This window comes from Castanea sativa, chromosome 9, assembly GCF_040712315.1.
Source record: "Castanea sativa cultivar Marrone di Chiusa Pesio chromosome 9, ASM4071231v1".
NCBI lineage: Eukaryota > Viridiplantae > Streptophyta > Magnoliopsida > Fagales > Fagaceae > Castanea > Castanea sativa.
Window position 1 is genome coordinate 1,714,947 of NC_134021.1, and position 17,858 is coordinate 1,732,804.

General features: G+C 33.0%; 1 protein-coding gene across 1 annotated transcript; it reads left to right on the forward strand.

Moving 5' to 3' along the window:
* The first annotated feature begins 329 nt into the window (after positions 1 to 329).
* LOC142610585 (TMV resistance protein N-like) lies at positions 330 to 14,481 on the forward strand. Its single transcript, XM_075782434.1, has 8 exons — positions 330 to 487; positions 677 to 1,199; positions 7,330 to 8,428; positions 9,467 to 9,748; positions 9,936 to 10,823; positions 10,910 to 11,576; positions 12,607 to 12,695; positions 14,263 to 14,481. Exons 2-6 carry the CDS (start codon positions 697 to 699, stop codon positions 11,525 to 11,527), a joined length of 3,390 nt encoding a protein of 1,129 aa, XP_075638549.1. The 5' UTR covers positions 330 to 487; positions 677 to 696; the 3' UTR covers positions 11,528 to 11,576; positions 12,607 to 12,695; positions 14,263 to 14,481.
* The last annotated feature ends 3,377 nt before the right edge of the window (positions 14,482 to 17,858 follow it).

A 17,858-nucleotide genomic window follows, 5' to 3' on the forward strand; every position in this document is an offset into this window, starting at 1 on the left:
TTCAACATCTTTTAGTTGTGAAATAATTTATGATTTAGAATTGCTCTTAAATTTCGCTCAAAGATAAAACTTGCCATTAGTAATTTAAATTTTATAGTAAATATTACAAGAAATTTAAACTGTATTTCACAGCCGGTCACCACAAAGTCTCTGTCCTTTGCCACGCTATGAAGCATTATTTTTCTTAGGGAAAAGATGAACCAGCAGTGATGCACTGTTGAAATCGAAAGACATTTAATAATATTTAATAACTTATAGCCTGATCACTACGAAATCACCTAACTTTATAGAAATAAGAAGACTTGTTGACTTGTCTCAGAGCAGGGGATGCGAAATTGTGAATAATCTCCCTCTACCTCTCATCTCACCCTCCCTCTCTCTCTTACACGACACACGGAGAAAGAACAGTATTCATTCCTTCATTATTAAACAGGAAACTTATCTATTAGGAATTATATCAGGCGTTGTTTCAGGAGAGTTTCGATCGGTAAGTTCTCAATTTTCTCACATATTCATCACTTTTATATCTTTCCTCTCACTTCGCCCTTGAGATTAAAAATCCCGATCAAATTGTTTTCTCTTTCCTTAATTTTCTTTCCTTTTAATATGTTTCTCTTCTTTTTAATTGAACGTTTTTGTGTGTGTGTGTGTGTGTGTGTGTGGATCTATATTATAGCTCTAGATTTACAAGTTTCCATGAGCACCCAAGGAGCCTCAACTTCATCACCGTCTTCTTCTTCAACACCTCGGTGGACATGCGATGTCTTTCTCAGTTTTAGAGGTGAGGACACCCGTAAAGGCTTTACGGATCATCTATATAAAGCTTTGAAAAATAAAGGCATTTTGACCTTTAGGGACGAAGAAAGACTTGAGAGAGGAAAATCCATCTCACAAGAGCTTGTGAAAGCTATAGAAGAATCAAGATTTGCTATTGTTATTTTCTCAATAAACTATGCGTTTTCAACATGGTGTTTGGATGAACTAGTGCATATTGTTAGATGCATGAAAGAGACAGGATTGGAAGTTTTTCCAATTTTTTACCATGTGGAACCATCTGATATACGGAAACAGAAGGGAACTTATGCAGAAGCATTTGATAAATACAAAGAAATTTTTAAGGAGAGCATAGAAATGGTGGAAACATGGAGATCTACTTTAACAGAAGTGGCTAATCTCTCTGGATGGGATTTACAAGATAGGTATAATTTTCATAACAAATTTATTTCTCATATATAAACACCCAATCTTATTTCATATATCATGAAGTATATAATATAAATAGTTATTAAAAAAATGTAGCATATTATGCATGTATTGAAATATTGCAACATATACTTGTTAAATTTTTGTTATATTATTAGAAATAGTATGTGACCTTTCTTATTTTTTATTTATTTATATTTAGTGAGACCTCTTCTTTGGACTAATAATAAAAGAAGAACTATTTTATATAGGGACATAATTTTATTTTTATTTTTTATAATAAGGACTTAAAAATATTAGAATCCGTGAAGAGGAAGTACTGATATTTACAAATGGAAAAAGTTTCTCTTCAAACTAGTTTGGAGAGAAACTTTTTAAACTTATCAAATATTTTTATATTGAGTGTGAAATTTGAAAATCTAACCATTAGATTGCATGTTCTTATTATATTATTCATGCTTGCAAAATTTCAAAAAAATTAAAAATTAATTGCTAGGTCATCAAACAAACGTTAAAATTTCAAGTTCTCGTAACCTAAAATTGTGTATAAAAAACAAGTTTATTAATCAAATAGTAAATAAAATCTGATTTGAATGAAATTTGATATGCATGTTAAGAATATAAGGAACATAAAATTCAACGGTTAAATTTTCAAAATTCACACCTAAAAAAAAGATATATGATAAGTTTGAAGAGTTTGTTTGGAGAGAAATTTTGTTCATTACAAATTATTGTTCACAAGTTTGTGAACAAAATAATAATAATTTGTTCTGAAATAAAAAAAAAATTTATTCACTATCTGTCTCTTTGCACTTCTTCCTCAGTCTCTCTCAATCTCTGAAACTCTCCTCTCTCAACTCTCTGCACTGCTCTCTCAATCTCTGAAACTCTTCTCTCTTAACTCTCCCTCGTGATTTTAGGTAGGATCTCCGATTTTCTCATCTCTAAGTTCTCCGTGTTCTAATGGTGGTGGATCGGTGGGTTTGGGTTTTGCTCACGGTGGTGGGGACCGTGGATTGTTGTTTTTAATTTATGGTGTTGATGGTTGGAGTTTGAGGTCTGAAGGTGGTGTTCTTCAGATTTTTAGTGGTGGTGGCTGGTTGGTTGGTTCAGTGGTATGGGTTTAGTTGTTCTGGTTTGGGTATGGGTATGTGATTGTTTTGATGTGTTCCAATTTGGGTATGGGTATGTGGTTATTTCGATTTGGGTGTGGTGATGTGGTTGTTTTGATTTGTTCCGATGGGTTTGTGGTAAGTGGTGGACGATGGATGGGTTTGTTATTTTGGGTTTGTGGTTTGGGGTGTTTGTTGATTGTGGCTGTGGGTTTGCTCGTGGTGGGCCTGGGTTTTGCTCGCCGTGAGTTTGGGTTTTGCTCACAGTGGCAGGGATTGTGGGTTGCTGCATTTGGTGTTGATGGTGGATTGGTGCTAGTCTATCCACTTTAAAATTTTTTTTTTTTTTTTGGTGGATTGTGGATTTTTGTGGGTTGCTAGTGGTGGTGGCGGTGGTGGTGGTGTCAGGTGTGTGCAGTGCAGTGTGGTGGGATTGTGGTGGTGGTGGTGTCAGTAGATTCGTGGTGGTTCTTGTCCAAAAAGAATGAGAGAGGAAGAATAAATAAAAATAAAAAAATGGCAAATAAAGAATTAAAAACTAATATTTAATTTAAGTGGTTAAAGAATAGAAACAAGTTGGTATAATAGATAGCCTAACTTTTTAGATGTTAAAATAAAGACCAATTTACAAACTAGGATGTTGGTCACAATTGCACTTCCAACAACTTTGACAAAACTTATCCCAAATACAATTACGCACACAAAACTACATAAAAATGAGAGAATAAGTACATAGTACCAAAAAAAAAAAAGAGAGAATAAGTACATAAAATTTGTCACTAAATAAGCCAACAAAACTTGTACTTAACAATCTATTATTTTCATTATATTTTTTTGGTAAATTAAAATTTACTCTTTGTGATTTGGGATTTCACAGAATTTCGCTTATTATATCCATACCCAAAATTTTGGACTAAAATGAAACCATTAGGATTCTACCCAAATTAATAGATTTTGTATTTTTTTAGACTAATTCATCCCTCAATTTCATTTCTTTTTTCCTCTTCCTCTTCGTCCATTGCAGCATGGTCAAGCACTTGGGTTGGAATTGTGAGGGGTTATTTCTTCAAGCTAGTCCATAAAATTGCTCACAAGTCCCACATGTTTGAAAGAACTTTAATTTAGATGGAACCCTAATGGTTTTAGGATTTAAAGAGTAATTGAAACTTTGTATACTAAATTTTGAAATGGCCAAATCAATGGATAAATTATATATATTCAGTTCCTTTGGTAAAATAAGATAAGTTCAGGTGAAAATACCATATTGATCTTTACATTTTTAGGTCACAGTCAATTCGAATCTTACAGTTAACTTAGTATGGAAAACATTAACATAGCAAATGGTGTGCATTGTTGAAACACTTGAAGCTTACGTGTCAACTAAAATAATAATAAAAAATGCCATATCAGCATTTGAATAAAAAAATTTAGGTTAAAATGCAAATTGCATCGTCTAAGTTTGGCTGAAATTCATTTCAATCTTGTACCTTTACATTTGTTCAATTGAGTCCTCTAAGTTTCAAATTTATTCAATTCAGGCTTTTTGTCCAATTTTGTTAAAAAATTTACTTTAAAAAAAATATTATTTTCACAATGAAAAAATCTATAAAGCATAGAACAATTTGTATAATGATTCAAGCAATAAGAGTGTGCTCATTTTTTACTCTTCTCTCTTATCTCTAGGAGGCCTAGCTGTCCTCGAATTCAACTACCACACTTTCCCTAAGCTTTCTCTTCGTCTTAACATACTGATTTTCTTTTATTATTATTTTGATTTTTTCTATTGAATTGAAACTCCCTCCCTCACACGTTTAGCCTTTAATTTATAGGTGTAGTGCAGTACATTTAGTTCTCTAATTAAATTTCAAAAACATAGTTGCACTACATTTAATTATTCTTGGAAAGAATAATATTGTATTTATTGGTGAATGCAATAAGGTGTTTAATTTAATTTAGGAACCTAATGTACTACACTTAAGGTATTGTACCTTAGTTTATCCTTAGCCTTTTGTATTAGCTTGTTTTAGAAGCCACCTTTTTATTCTCATATCTCAAAAGTCTTATAGAAGCCAATTACCCAATTCCCCAAAGGCAAAAGCCTCTCACTTTCATCCAAATGCTCTCACATTCTCACTCAATTCATCCATCTTCCTTGATAAAAAGTTTTTTATTTGTAGGTAGGAAAAAATGACATTAAAATCTTGAGATATGCAAAATTCTTCTTTTCCCTTTTCAATTATATTTTAGATTAATTTCTTTTTATTTATCTTATAGTTTATAACTTTCTTTCTTCTTTTTCCTTTAATTTATTAAATCAATTGGTAGCACTAACTTATAATAAAAAAAACCTTATACACATGTCAGAAATAAAATATTGGATTTGCCTTTGATATTTGAAGAAGAGCAAATCTTGAAGTTGATGAATGAAAAAAGATTTCATGCTGAATGTTGTGTTCTTATTGTGTACTTGGAGGCACATTTTTAGTTGATTAATAAAATTTTTACTTATATATAAGAAAATTTGATGTATGAAAATTTGACAATGCCTTTAAATGTAAAAGTGATATTAACTCTTTTTTTTTTTTTTCCTTTTTGGCCATAAATCTCTATTTTGGTTGAGTTTAAATTATTTTATGGAAAATTAAATGTTTTCACCATAAACTATACCCTATTTTACACTTACCCCCCGAACTACAAGGATTCACAATTAGCCCCCTCAACTAAAACATGTACAGCACGTTTCCCCCTCCCGTCATTTTCTTAGTTAAGTTGGAGGGAAAAGCACTTGAGTCATGTGACACTTGTTGACATTGAACCGATTAACACCACTTGAAATGACCACAATGCCCTCCTCAAACCAAAAGTAAATTTCCAATTTCCCCTAAAATCTTGTTTGGTTAGAAAGAAAGGAAAATGAACAAGATGAACAACAAACCTAGAAAATGAACAATGCCATAGGAGATCAGATAACAAATCAACTCTGATGATCAGTGAATCCAAATAAATAACAAACCCATAAAATGAAATATGCCACAGAAAGATCAAACAACAAACCCACTGGGCTAAACAACAAATCTAGATGAACAACAAACCCAAAACATTAACAGCAAACCCAGAAAATGAACTATGCCGCAAAGAGATCAAACAGCAAACCCAAGATTACAACATCAAATCAAACTCAGACACAAACCTCATCCCAATTCTCCAAACCCAGACTTGATTCAACTCTCTGTTTCGGCTTCATAGGCAGCTAGATATGAAAACCCTTGACCTAAATGTCAAAATTCTAGGTTGATTGCCTCACACCCAAGTAGCAAATCGACAAAACTACTTAATAATTGCCAATTGAAGGAGGTGCTAAAACCCAAACCCTAACCTAACACGTGTTGTAGTGATGGTCGGAATGGTGGGAGAACAACCACTTTTGACCGCATTCTTGTGAGTTCATACAACTAGCTTCTTCTCTTTCTTGTTGACGAGTTTGGGTTGAGGTTATTGTACAACTAGCTTCTCTCTGCGTCGTTGGCAAGTTATGGTTGGGTAATTAGGTTCGGGTCCATGTCAAGGCTTATTGGATGTGTGGTTCCTACGTGCAAAGCTATTATGTCAATAGTATATACACAAACCAAGAGATAGAGAGATTCAATCTAGGTTCAGTGAGAGGGAATTTAGGTTCAACATGAAGGAATTTGGAGAATGATCTATCTGTTTTTGGTTTCTCACGTACTCTTATGGATTCATTTTGGAGAGAGATTCACTTCTTTTTATTTAATCTGGTTCAACAAGAAATTAAACTACGCGCTTGGCTATTATGTCTTTGTATTTTCTTTCCCCTTTTTAAGTTACTAATAATGAGGGGTATTTCGGTCATTCCAAGTGGCATTATTGGATCCATGTTAGCAAGTGTTACATGAGTTGCACGTGATTATGTTTTTTTAATCTAACTTAATTGGAAAAGTGAAGGAAGCGGATAAAGTGTTTCACAAGTTTTAGTTTGAAGGGGTGATCATACAGTCTTGTAGTTCAAGGGAGTAGGTGTAAATGGGGTATAATTTAGGGTGGAAAAGTGTAATTTCTCCATTATTTTATGGTTGCTTATAGTGATTTTGTTAAATTTAATTTCTTGTTATATACTTATATTTAATATCTATGATTGTTATGTACTAATGGTTGTTCAAAAGATATGAGAAATCTAGAGCAAAAAGTGACCTTAATAATGTTTAATTGAGAGTTTACATTGAAAAATAAATTGCTCAAAATTTCATAATGGAGATAATAATGGATGGATTTTTATTATATGAAAGACCACTGTTGATTATAATTTTAATGGAGGATGCTAAATGCTTTTTTTTTTTTGAATATTTGTTAAATATATCTATGGAAAATTGTAAAACTCGTGTACACTCAAGAAAAGTATAGAAAGGATGTACAATTCTCATATAAGATAATTTTGTTGAGGTGTAACTTTTGTGTATATATAGATATATAGTAACTTGAGTTTTTTCTTGAATTGCAAATTAATATGATAGTTTAGTCTCGCCCCCCTTCCTCCAAACAAAAAATTCTGGTTTCACTCCTGATTGGGTTCATTGTAATACAAGATTTGTACTTCACTCATATATTAAAGATGTAGCTCTTAAGAGTTTCCTTTGTAGACGTATACTACAAGACTAAACCATGTAACTCTCATGTGTTCTTTATTTTATAGTTCTACTTCCGCTAAGGGTAGTTACATCCACGAATTTAGTCCACGTAATTCTCTTCTGTTCTTATATGGGTAGTTCTATCCACGCTACTTGAGCAAATGAATTCAAATGTGTTTAAGCAAGGATACTAATATTTTTCTTCCTCTTGGGTTTTTTTTTTGTTTATTTATTTATAATTGGTTTGAACCATCATGTAATTATTTTCTATCATGTTCATTGGCATGAGTTAGAATTCATCCAACACATTGGGAGAAATAATAAAATATTTGGTTTGGCCATCACATGAATATTTTCTATCTTATTTGCAGGCATGAGACAGAATTTATCCAAGACATCGTTGAAGAAATGTGGAAGAGATTGAGTCCAAAATTCTCAAGAATTAACAGAAGCTTGATAGGGATAGAATCTATCGTGAAAGAATTGATCTCTTCATATTTAGATTTTGAGAATAATGTTTGCATGATAGGGATTTGTGGAATGGGGGGAATTGGAAAGACAACTATTGCTAAAGTTGTTCTTGAAATGTACTTTGATCAGTTTGAAGTTTCTAGTTTTATTACTGATGTTAGGGAAAAGTCAGAAAAAGGTGATTTGCCTAAATTACAAAAACAATTTATTGAAGAAAGTTTGGGGGGAATAAATACAGAGATATATAATGTTGATCAAGGAGTTGCCATAATCAAGGATAGGTTACGTCATAAAAAAGTTCTACTTGTCCTAGATGATGTTAATCACGTGAAGCAATTAGAAAATTTGGTTGGAGAGCATCAGTGGTTTGGGTCGGGGAGTTGGATCATCATAACAACTAGAGATGAACATGTGTTGGTTGAACATGGAGTTCTTAAAATATATAAGCCTAATGGACTAAATAATGATGATGCTTTACAACTTTTTTGTTCAAAAGCCTTCAAAAATGAGCAACCCAAAAAAGATTATATGCGGCTCTCTCGGGAAGTTGTAAATTATGCTAGTGGCCTTCCGTTAGCTCTTGTTACATTGGGTTCCTTTTTAATTGGAAAAAAAATAGATGAGTGGCAAAGTGCATTGGACTATTTTAAAAAAAAACCTGCAAAAGGAATATTTGATATGCTTAAAATAAGTTATGATGGACTAGAGGAAGAGTGGAAGGAGATATTCTTAGATATTGCATGTTTCTTTAAACGGAGGTCCAAAGATGAAGTAATAAGTATATTAGAGAATTGTGGTTTTAATGCAAGAATTGGTATAAGTGTTCTCCAGGACAAATCTCTCCTAACTATCACAGGAGACAAAGAAAAATTGGGGATGCATGATATACTACAAGAAATGGGAGAAAAAATTGTTCGTCAACAATCACGTGGAAAGCTTGGAAGGCAGAGTAGATTGTGGCTTGTTGAGGACTTGTTTAATGTATTGGAGAACAATATGGTAAGAAGCTATAATTTTATTTTAGCAAATAAGATTGAGGAAGTATAATGACATAATTGTGTTCAATAAATTAGTTCTTGAAGAAAAAAAACTTCAATTGGTAAGTGGTCACCTAAGTATCTAAGTAACAAAATATAGAATATGTTCATTTAACATTCTAATATATTGTCTATGACGATTTCTTAGAGCATTAATGTTAGTTTGTGTAAAATTGACAGTCTATTTTAACATAAAAACTTATTTGTTCTATTTAATATACTTATTTTTCAAAAACACCCCCATTATATTATTTATTTACACTGCATTTCATTAACACTATTTCATTAAGTGCAATTTCTTCTTTTAGTTATTTATTAATTCACCCGATACCTCCCTTCTCCTCAAGCAAAAACCACTATCTCCCTCACACATGGTCTTCCTTTCCAAACCCATTAAACCCGAGACACACACTCACACACTCTCTCTCTCTCTCTCACACACACACACACACACACGCGGTCCACACGGAAATCCATCCACAACCAGTTCTGCAAAGATCCGAACAACTAGATCCTCCCTAATTTGATTGGCGACCATAGTTGATGATTACAAGCCCCCCCCCCCCCCCAAAAAAAACACTGATGGTGAGATTATGAGTTCATCCACATCTTGAATCTCTATTGTATGCTTTTTTGTGCTACCAATTGGATTTGATTTTGGGTTTGGGTGGATTTGATTTTGGGTTTGGGTTAATGGGTTTGAGCTGCCGTTGGGTTTGATCAAAATTTGTAATGGGTTATGGTGCTGGTGCTCGGTTACAATGGTGGTTGGACGGTTTGGGTCGGGGAGCAACTGAGAGAGAGAGAGAGAGAGATGAGAAATAATTAAAAAATATAATAAAAAAACTATAGTAACCTCTATATTTACATGGTTAATGTAGTTTTGTAAATGTTTTACACATTTTTTTCTCCTTTGAAGGCTTTACTGTAGTAATTCTAATGTTCTTAATTCTTATCATTTGCTGGTGAAAATCTCAAGTGTTTGCTTTTGAAATCATAGGCAACAAATGCAATTCAAGCCATAGTCATCGTCAACAAATGGAAAGTAGGTTTCAACTTTGAAGAATTTCCTGAAGATTTTTCAAAGATGTCTAATCTTAGATTATTAATAATTGATGGGTTGCACATCCCAAATGCTCTCAATCATGTTCCTAATGGCCTAAGACATCTTTCATGGAAATTCTGTCCGTTAAAATGTTTGCCATCTAGTTTCCAACCAAAGGAACTTGTTGGGCTTGACTTGCAGCATAGCAAGTGTGAATATCTTTGGGAAGGAGCAAAGGTAATTTGGTTCTTTTAACTGCGTTTCTATTATTTATTATTCTCTTTCTTTAAGTGTAGCTACAATATAGTGCCGGTGTATTTGTGCTTCCTCCTTTCATTAATAAGGTTGTTTTAATTTCAAAGAATTCTTTACTTATTAAACTAAATTATGTTTTTAATGGTTTTTTTTTTCTTCTTTTTAACAGTGTTTAGGAAAGTTAAAGTCCATTGATCTTTCCTGGTCCGTGAACCTTATTAGGACACCTGACTTTTCAGGGGTTACGAGACTTGAGATACTAGGCCTTAATGGGTGCACTAATATGGTTGGGTTACATCCATCTATTGGACAACTCAGCAAGCTTAAAAGTTTAGGTCTGAATTTCTGCAAATCTCTTACCAATCTTCCCAGCTTGTCAGCTAACATGGAGTACCTTACGTCTCTTGATCTTAGTGGTTGCCCAAAAATCAAGAAGATTCCAGAATTTAAGGGAACTATGAAAAGCCTATCGCAACTTACTTTGAATTTGCCTGCTATTGAGGAACTACCAGCCTCACCAATTGAGTGTTTGACTGCCCTTGAAAATCTAGTTCTAAGAGGCTGCGGTGATCTCAAATGCCTTCCAAGCAACATGGATAGTTTGAGGTCTCTTAAATTTCTCCATCTATCCGGATGCTCAAAACTTGCCAACCTGCCACTACTGCCAGAGATCTTATGGAAAATGAAGTGTTTGGAAAGACTTGATTTGTGTAACATGGTTCATCTTGGAGAAATAGAACTTAATGGTATAGGCTGCTTGTCCTCGTTAAAATATTTATCACTAAGTTCAAACAATTTTGTCACCCTGCCCGCAATCTTCAGTCAACTTTCAAAACTTGAAACTCTTGATTTGACCCACTGCAAGAATCTTCGATCAGTGCTAGAGCTTCCATCAACCACGAGATATATAAGTTTGGAAAGCTGTCATTACCTAGAACCAAGAAGAGTACTGCATAGAAAAAGGAGTTTGCCACGACATGTTTCTACCCGATTGCATAATTGGTATGATGAGAGTAGTGGTAGAGTGGCATTTGAAATATTGAACCGTTACCTACAGGTAATCTCTTCTTTCTCACTCTTTGACTCTTTCTCTTCACTTGTTAAATGGAATATCATGTGTTTTTTTTTTTTTTTTGGGTACAGGGACTCTTCTGTCAAAAAACTGGATATGAAACTGCTACCAAAAGAAAAGAGGATGGATCTAAAACTGAATTTCAGATCAGTATTCCCGGATGTTTAGTTCCGCGGTGGTTAACTCATCAAAGTCATGAGCACTCAATAAGCGTAGTGTTGCCTCCAAATTGGTGTAATACTAGGTGGATGGGATTCACTCTGTGTGCTTCTTACAGTCCAATTAGAGGGTCATTTTATAGATATAGAGCTCGTGTGAAAATCACTGGAAATACGCCTCACAGACAATATGTCTCTGAATTTCATTTTGGGATGTGTAGTGAAGGCCACATTTGGTTATTGTATTTGTCTCGTGATGATTGGTTTAGTACTGTTGGGAATGGTGAATGCAGTCAAATTGAGGTTGTATTTGAAAACGACTCTGGTTCAAGCTATTTTAGTTCAAAAAATCCTGTGAGGCGATGTGGGGTCAGTTTGGTATACGAGCAAGACATGGAACTGATGGAAGAGTTAAACCAAGAAAATGCACAATGCTGCAGTAGTAGCCGTGTCATTACTTATGAAGGTTGGGATGGTGTCCATCATGGAGTTGTCAATTCAAAGAGAAGCTGTGATGAGTGTGATGACTAAGCATTTATTTAATGTGAAAAAAATGAACTATTTCCCTCTTCATCCAATGGTAATGACCAACTCCAACATCCTTCCCCTTATGAGTCTAATCGTAATTTATTTTATTTTCTTTCTTGCTGTACAGCTAGTTTGGTCGCTAACAAGTATAGTCCAGTTGTCTTTTAGTTTTCCTTCATCACTTTCAAGAAGCTTAATAACTAGTATAAAACCTTAGGCGAGTTAAGAATATGATTCAGATAGGAAATACATTCTTAAGCTTCACTCATTACACTGCTCTAAGAAATTTTGCTAATGTAGATGGTTCAAACCTAATTTTGCATGCTATTTATGGTTGATCAGTGTTCCTCCTTTTACCTATGTAAAAACTGAAAACCTAGTTCTCTGATTGTGTGTATTTGCTATTCATGCATTGAGTAAATTTTGTTGGTTTTTGAGATTGGTACCATTTGTTGGTTTTTGAGTAAATTGAGATTGGTTTTTTGAGTAAATTGTGTGTATTCATGCTTTAAGATTGGTACCATTTGTTGAATTTTTTTTTCTCTGTAAAATTTTTAGGAAGAGAGACGAGGGGAGTAGAAGTTTCTGCATCTTGAAGAATTCTCATTTAGTTTCTTTTTTTCTTGCTTCTACTGCCGTTGATATTTTGCAGTTTGCACTAATGATTGTTTTGGTCAACTCTTACAGTTAAGATTTGAGGAAATTATACATTGATAGCCATCCGTAAAGAGATTTTTTGGGGCAGATTAATATTTCTGCAATCTCTCATACCCACTCTCTGATTTGTTTCGACATTGAAGGTTTTTTTTTAAAATAATTAAATTCATCCATGTGCAATTTTTTAGTTGGATTAATATTGATGATACTGTGATTGGGTTTTACAGTTGATGAGGTAGCTATGGAATTTACGAATGTTATTTTTATTCTTTGGAATTTTAGTTCTTAATTGAAGATTCAAGTACATCAATGAGCACATATGTATTGTTTGTGAAAATGTCTGAATGAGTTTTTATGTTTATGTATTTTGTTCTTTGTTGGTGATTTATCATGGGCTTGCATGTTAATTCCTTTTGCTTTTGCAGTCTAGAACCAAACTTGAGAAAAAAGAGACTGTGGAGTAAGTGGAATTGGAGAAAGACACTATTTTAGCTTTTTATTCTTTGGATCTCATGTAAGTATTTTAAATAGCATTATTTAATTTACATTTTCCTAGAAATTTTCTTTTATATAATTTGATTAATTCTTTTGTCATTATTGTTGTGAAAAAGTGAGGGCAATTTTAAGGCTTTGATCTTCTAGATTAGGTATGAATTAGATCTATGATATCGAGCAAGAGAGAGGGACTGAAAACATGAAGATTCAATGTCACATTTTAAAATGTTTACCTGATTAAATGAGAATCCAGATTTGAGGCAGTTGTCATATGATATGTATCTTACTAATTGTCTTAAATGATGGTCTCTGTACACCATCCATGTCTTTGTTTACAAATTTATTTACTCATATAGGTCAATCTTCTTCACATTTTTTTTTAATTATGACAATGAAGTTATTTGTTTGCTGTCTTCTGGAATTGATTTTTTATATTCTTATATACAAAGACTAGTTGGTGTAGAAATCGATTATAACTCAAATACATTATTCCAAGTTTTAACCATTTATCTGTAAGAGTTACCAAAAAAATTATTAGTATGAATTATACATAGAGATGTAGTGGAATGGCTCAAGGAAAACTAAGGTTAGATGAAGTGTTCTAAATTGCGTGTGGGTTGAGCTTGCTTGCTAATTTTATTATAACAGCATTCCCTGTGAATTAATTATTGTTTGCTTTTAGATGTTGTATTTCTTGTGCCAACAACAATAATTATGTTTACTTGTAATTGCTTTTGCTGATGAACACCATTCTAAATGATATAGAGAAAATTAATTTTGAATCAAAGGATGATGTGACGGTATCATAATATTCTTGAATCAGTTTGAAGTTGTTTTTAACCTGGTTGAGTCTATTGTTTGGTTAGCACCTGCTGTCCTTTAAGACTAGCTTGGCCTATTCCTGGCCTCTTAGTCTGGGTCTGGTTAACATGGCTGGCCCAAACTAACTTATTGCTCAAAAACTCCAATTCTTACTGCTTATTTGAGTTTAGATTGTGGAATTTGAATGCATAGGGTATGACAGAGCACCTTAATTTGGTAGTAGATTATTTCTTGGCGTAAATGCACCTTTGGTTCCTACGTTTTGGGTCATCTCTTGATTTGGTCCCTAAACTGATTTTGCTCCTAGGGACCAAAAGTGCATTTACGCCTTATTTCTCACTTAATTGGAATAATAACAAAAAAACTAAGAACACACATCGGCTTGGTACATAGGCATAGACCCTATTAAGCAATGGATAAAATTTTGAGTTGATATTTATCTATTTTGTGAAAATGTACAAGCATTTCTGTATGCTCATGGAACAAATTTCACAGATTGGCAAAATCAGGTTATTAGTACAAAGGATTCTTCCTTTCTACAAAATTGTCCCCCCTCCCCCTCTTCCCTTCTTCTAATTTGTCTTCTTTATACTGCAGTTTATGTCAACTATATCATATAGCATGAAGTTTCGAAACCTTCTCTATGTATTCCAGACTAGAAAATCAAATCTATCTTTTGTTAAAATTGGTGGCAACTGAAATGTGCCAGGCTTGTAGACTAAACTAGTTTTGAATGCTTGGTTGAATTTTTATTGATGTTTCAGGTTTTTAAAGCTAGAGAGAGGATATATGGAGGAGACTCTTGTAGCAAATAACACAATACAGAGAGAAATTTATGTTTATTTTTTATATTTATTTTTAAAACTGATCCTATAATTCCGTGCTCTATCTTTATACTAACATTATGTCAAAATGTTACGATATTATTATGGTGCAATGTAAATGATGATTAAAAGATCATGTGAGCATTCGTCTCTTTCCCAGTAACTTGTAATGAAGCATGTATATAGGTACTGTGGGCTTTTATACCTGAGCGGTCAGGATTGCGGCAACTGAATGATTTGTACAGTGCCTTTTCATATATATATATATTAAGTTAAACATGACTCGTTATAAATTGAAACAAAATCTAAAAAGCCAGTGATGTAGCAAAGATTCTCAGTTATACAAGACAATCACTCATTATCGCTTATCAGGACTAAGAAAATAACTTTCCTTTTTTTTTGGGGTGAAAATGGAGAATTTATTTAATATTTAAAAGCAAAGTCCATTAGACACATGTAGTTGGTGTCAGTTTACAAAAGGATTCGTAGAGCACTCTCTAGGAGTGCATTTCTGCACAAGGTTATTAAGACGAACATTGTGCATATATTTCCAGTTGATTGCTTTGCTCCCTTCCCCTTTTTGCTAGCCCGTCCGCCATTCCACTTGCCTCGTGGTAAGTATGATGTGGACGGAGCATCCAGTCTCTTGCCAGGAGTATCCAGCAATCACAAATTAAAGGGGCGAAGGCCTAAGCCATAACTTTAGGAAAAGTTAGACATTTAATAACTAAAGTAGAGTCTACCTCAGCTATATTATTCTTTGTTAAGCCTATATGTGAATAAAATCCAGTGATCCATCTCCCATGTGAATTTCTTATTACCTAAGGTACTGTCATCGGTATTTCGAGTTACAAAAGGATCAACAGGAGGTTTCCAATATATATTTAAGATGCATTTGGGAATATTAGAAACTCTAGGATGGATGAGAAGAAGAAATTCTGAAGAGAGGTGAAGGGTTTTGTGCACCATTTGTTTACGGGTGGCAGATGGGGGATTATAATTGTGAATTTCTGGATGCTATTGAATAAGATATTCTTTCTATCAAGAAGCTTGGGGTAACAAAAAGAAATTAATGGGTCTTTTTCCAGGAAGAGCAATCCAAACATCTTTGGCCCATATACAATTCCTTATAACATGCAAAGTAGTTTCAGGAAGATTACATCTTGGACAAACATGAGAAAAATCAAGAAGTATATTAGCCAAAAAAGTTCGATAATGCTTAAAAAAAAAACAATGCTTCGTTTTAAATCTTCACGAAAAGTTAATAAAAATCTTTTTTTAGAAAAAAATTAAGGCTCAACACACAGTTTTGACAAAAACCGGAAAACAAACCAATTGACTAAACTGAAATAGGTGATTGGAGACGATCTCTCATTTTGTTGTTGGTTTGGTGAAGTGGTTGGAATTGAATATTGTATTTCACTACAAATTGAACTGCACGGATATATGTATGTATATCCCACAAAACCCATCCTCCTCTCTCTCTCTCTCTCTCTCTCTCTCTCTCTCTCTCTCTCTCTTCAAAGTCCAAACCCAACAACCCACACTCATACCAAACCCAAAAACCCACACCAAACCCAATATTCCAGTAAGCTAGAAACCTATAAATCCAAATAATCAAAGTATATCTAAGACAAATTGTAGCGAATTTGAAGCAAATTAACGTCAATCAAAGGTGAGTCTCTTTAACCCTTCATATTTTCTCTTTGATTTGATATTTTGATATGTGGATTTTAATTTTTTTGATATGTGGTATTGATTTCTTGGATCTATGGGTTTGATTTAGGATTTGTGGGTTTGATTGGTGGATTTCGGCTGTAGGTTAGATTTGGGAAATTTGTGGGATTTTTGGTTGTGCCAATGAAACTAAGCCACACTAGTGCCCAACAATTGGGAAGTTAAAGAATTAATTGTTGGCGATCATGACTGAAGCTAATGAAATGGTAAGTGGTTCCTAAGGTATAGTGGCAAGTTTGCCGAATAACTACATCATGAACACCCTAAATGTGAGCATTGAACATTGGACCTCTTACTTTAAATTAAATTTCAAAAAAGTCTAGGACCATAATTTTTTTTTACAACTACATGCTACTACTATGATATGAGCATGACAGAGTGTAATTGGTGAAAAAAAATGGTGGGTCTATATAAATGACAGTCAATCACTTACAATTTACAACATTAGAGTTGTAGAGAAATTATAAGGTCCTCATGGTAGACAAGTAACGTGGTCTACTATTCCACTAAAAGAGTTCCACCTGTTTAAAATTGTTAAGTTATAAATTTTTTTAAAACAAAAACTAATTACTGATTCAGTAATTTTAAACAAATAAAAATATTTTAATAAAATAGTAGACAAATGATGTAATCCACTAAAAAACTGTATAATTTTTCAGAGTTGTGGGTCTTGTGACAAATTAGTTGCGAAATAATTTGTCATATATAACTACTCTCAAATTTCAAACAAAAATAAAACTTGCCATTTGTAATTTAAAATTTATAGTAAATATTACTAGAAATTTAATCAATATTTCACAGCTGGTTTCCACGAAGTCTCGGTCCTTTGCCACGCTCACAAAGATAAGACTTGCCATTTGTAATATAAATTTTATAGTAAATATTACAGTAAATATTACAAGAAATTTAAACGGTATTTCACAGCTGCTCACCATGAAGTCTCTGTCCTTCAATCCTTTGCGAAATTATGAAGCATTATTTTTCTTAGGGAAAAGACAAACCAGCTGTGATGCATTGTTTAAATTGAAAGACATTTAATAATATTTAATAACTTACAGTCTGGTCACCACGAAGTCACTGTCCTTTCACCCTTTGACACGCTATGAAGCATTATTTTTCTTAACCGGAGGAAATGAAATGAAAATAAATGATAAGTATAATTTTAGAATATTTTTTTCTTTTTTTTGTTTGTGAGTTTTAATGGAGGGAATAAAAAGTCCTTATTTAGAAGTTTAAGTTTGAGAGAATGAAATAGATAAGAAGGAACACTCATTCCTCTCTATTTGTTTAAAACCTCAAATTTTCATTCTCCTCTCTATTCGTTTAAAATCTCAAATTTTCATTCTCCGAAATTAGGAGGACTAATAGGAAATAAAATTAGATTTAATAAATTTTTTACGAAAATTTTCAAAATAGTCCTATATATTCAACCCTTTATTTTAAAATAAGAATTTAATAATAATATTGTCATAAAATAATTTAATTCCATTCTCTCATGTTACTTCTAAATAAAATTACTTACATTTTATTTTATTTCATTTTTTTATTTTAAAACTTCTAATCAAAATTACTTAATTTAATTTAATTTTTATTTATTTTCCTTATTTATATAGGTCTCATTCTTTTCTTTTTCATTTCATTATAATCATTCTTTTTCGTTCTATTCTATTTTATTCTTTTATGAACGCTGGGGCTTGGAAAAGACAAACCAACTGTGATGCATTGTTAAATCGAAAGACATTTAATAATATTTATTAACTGACAGCCTGGTCAATGCAAAATCACCTAACTTTATAGGT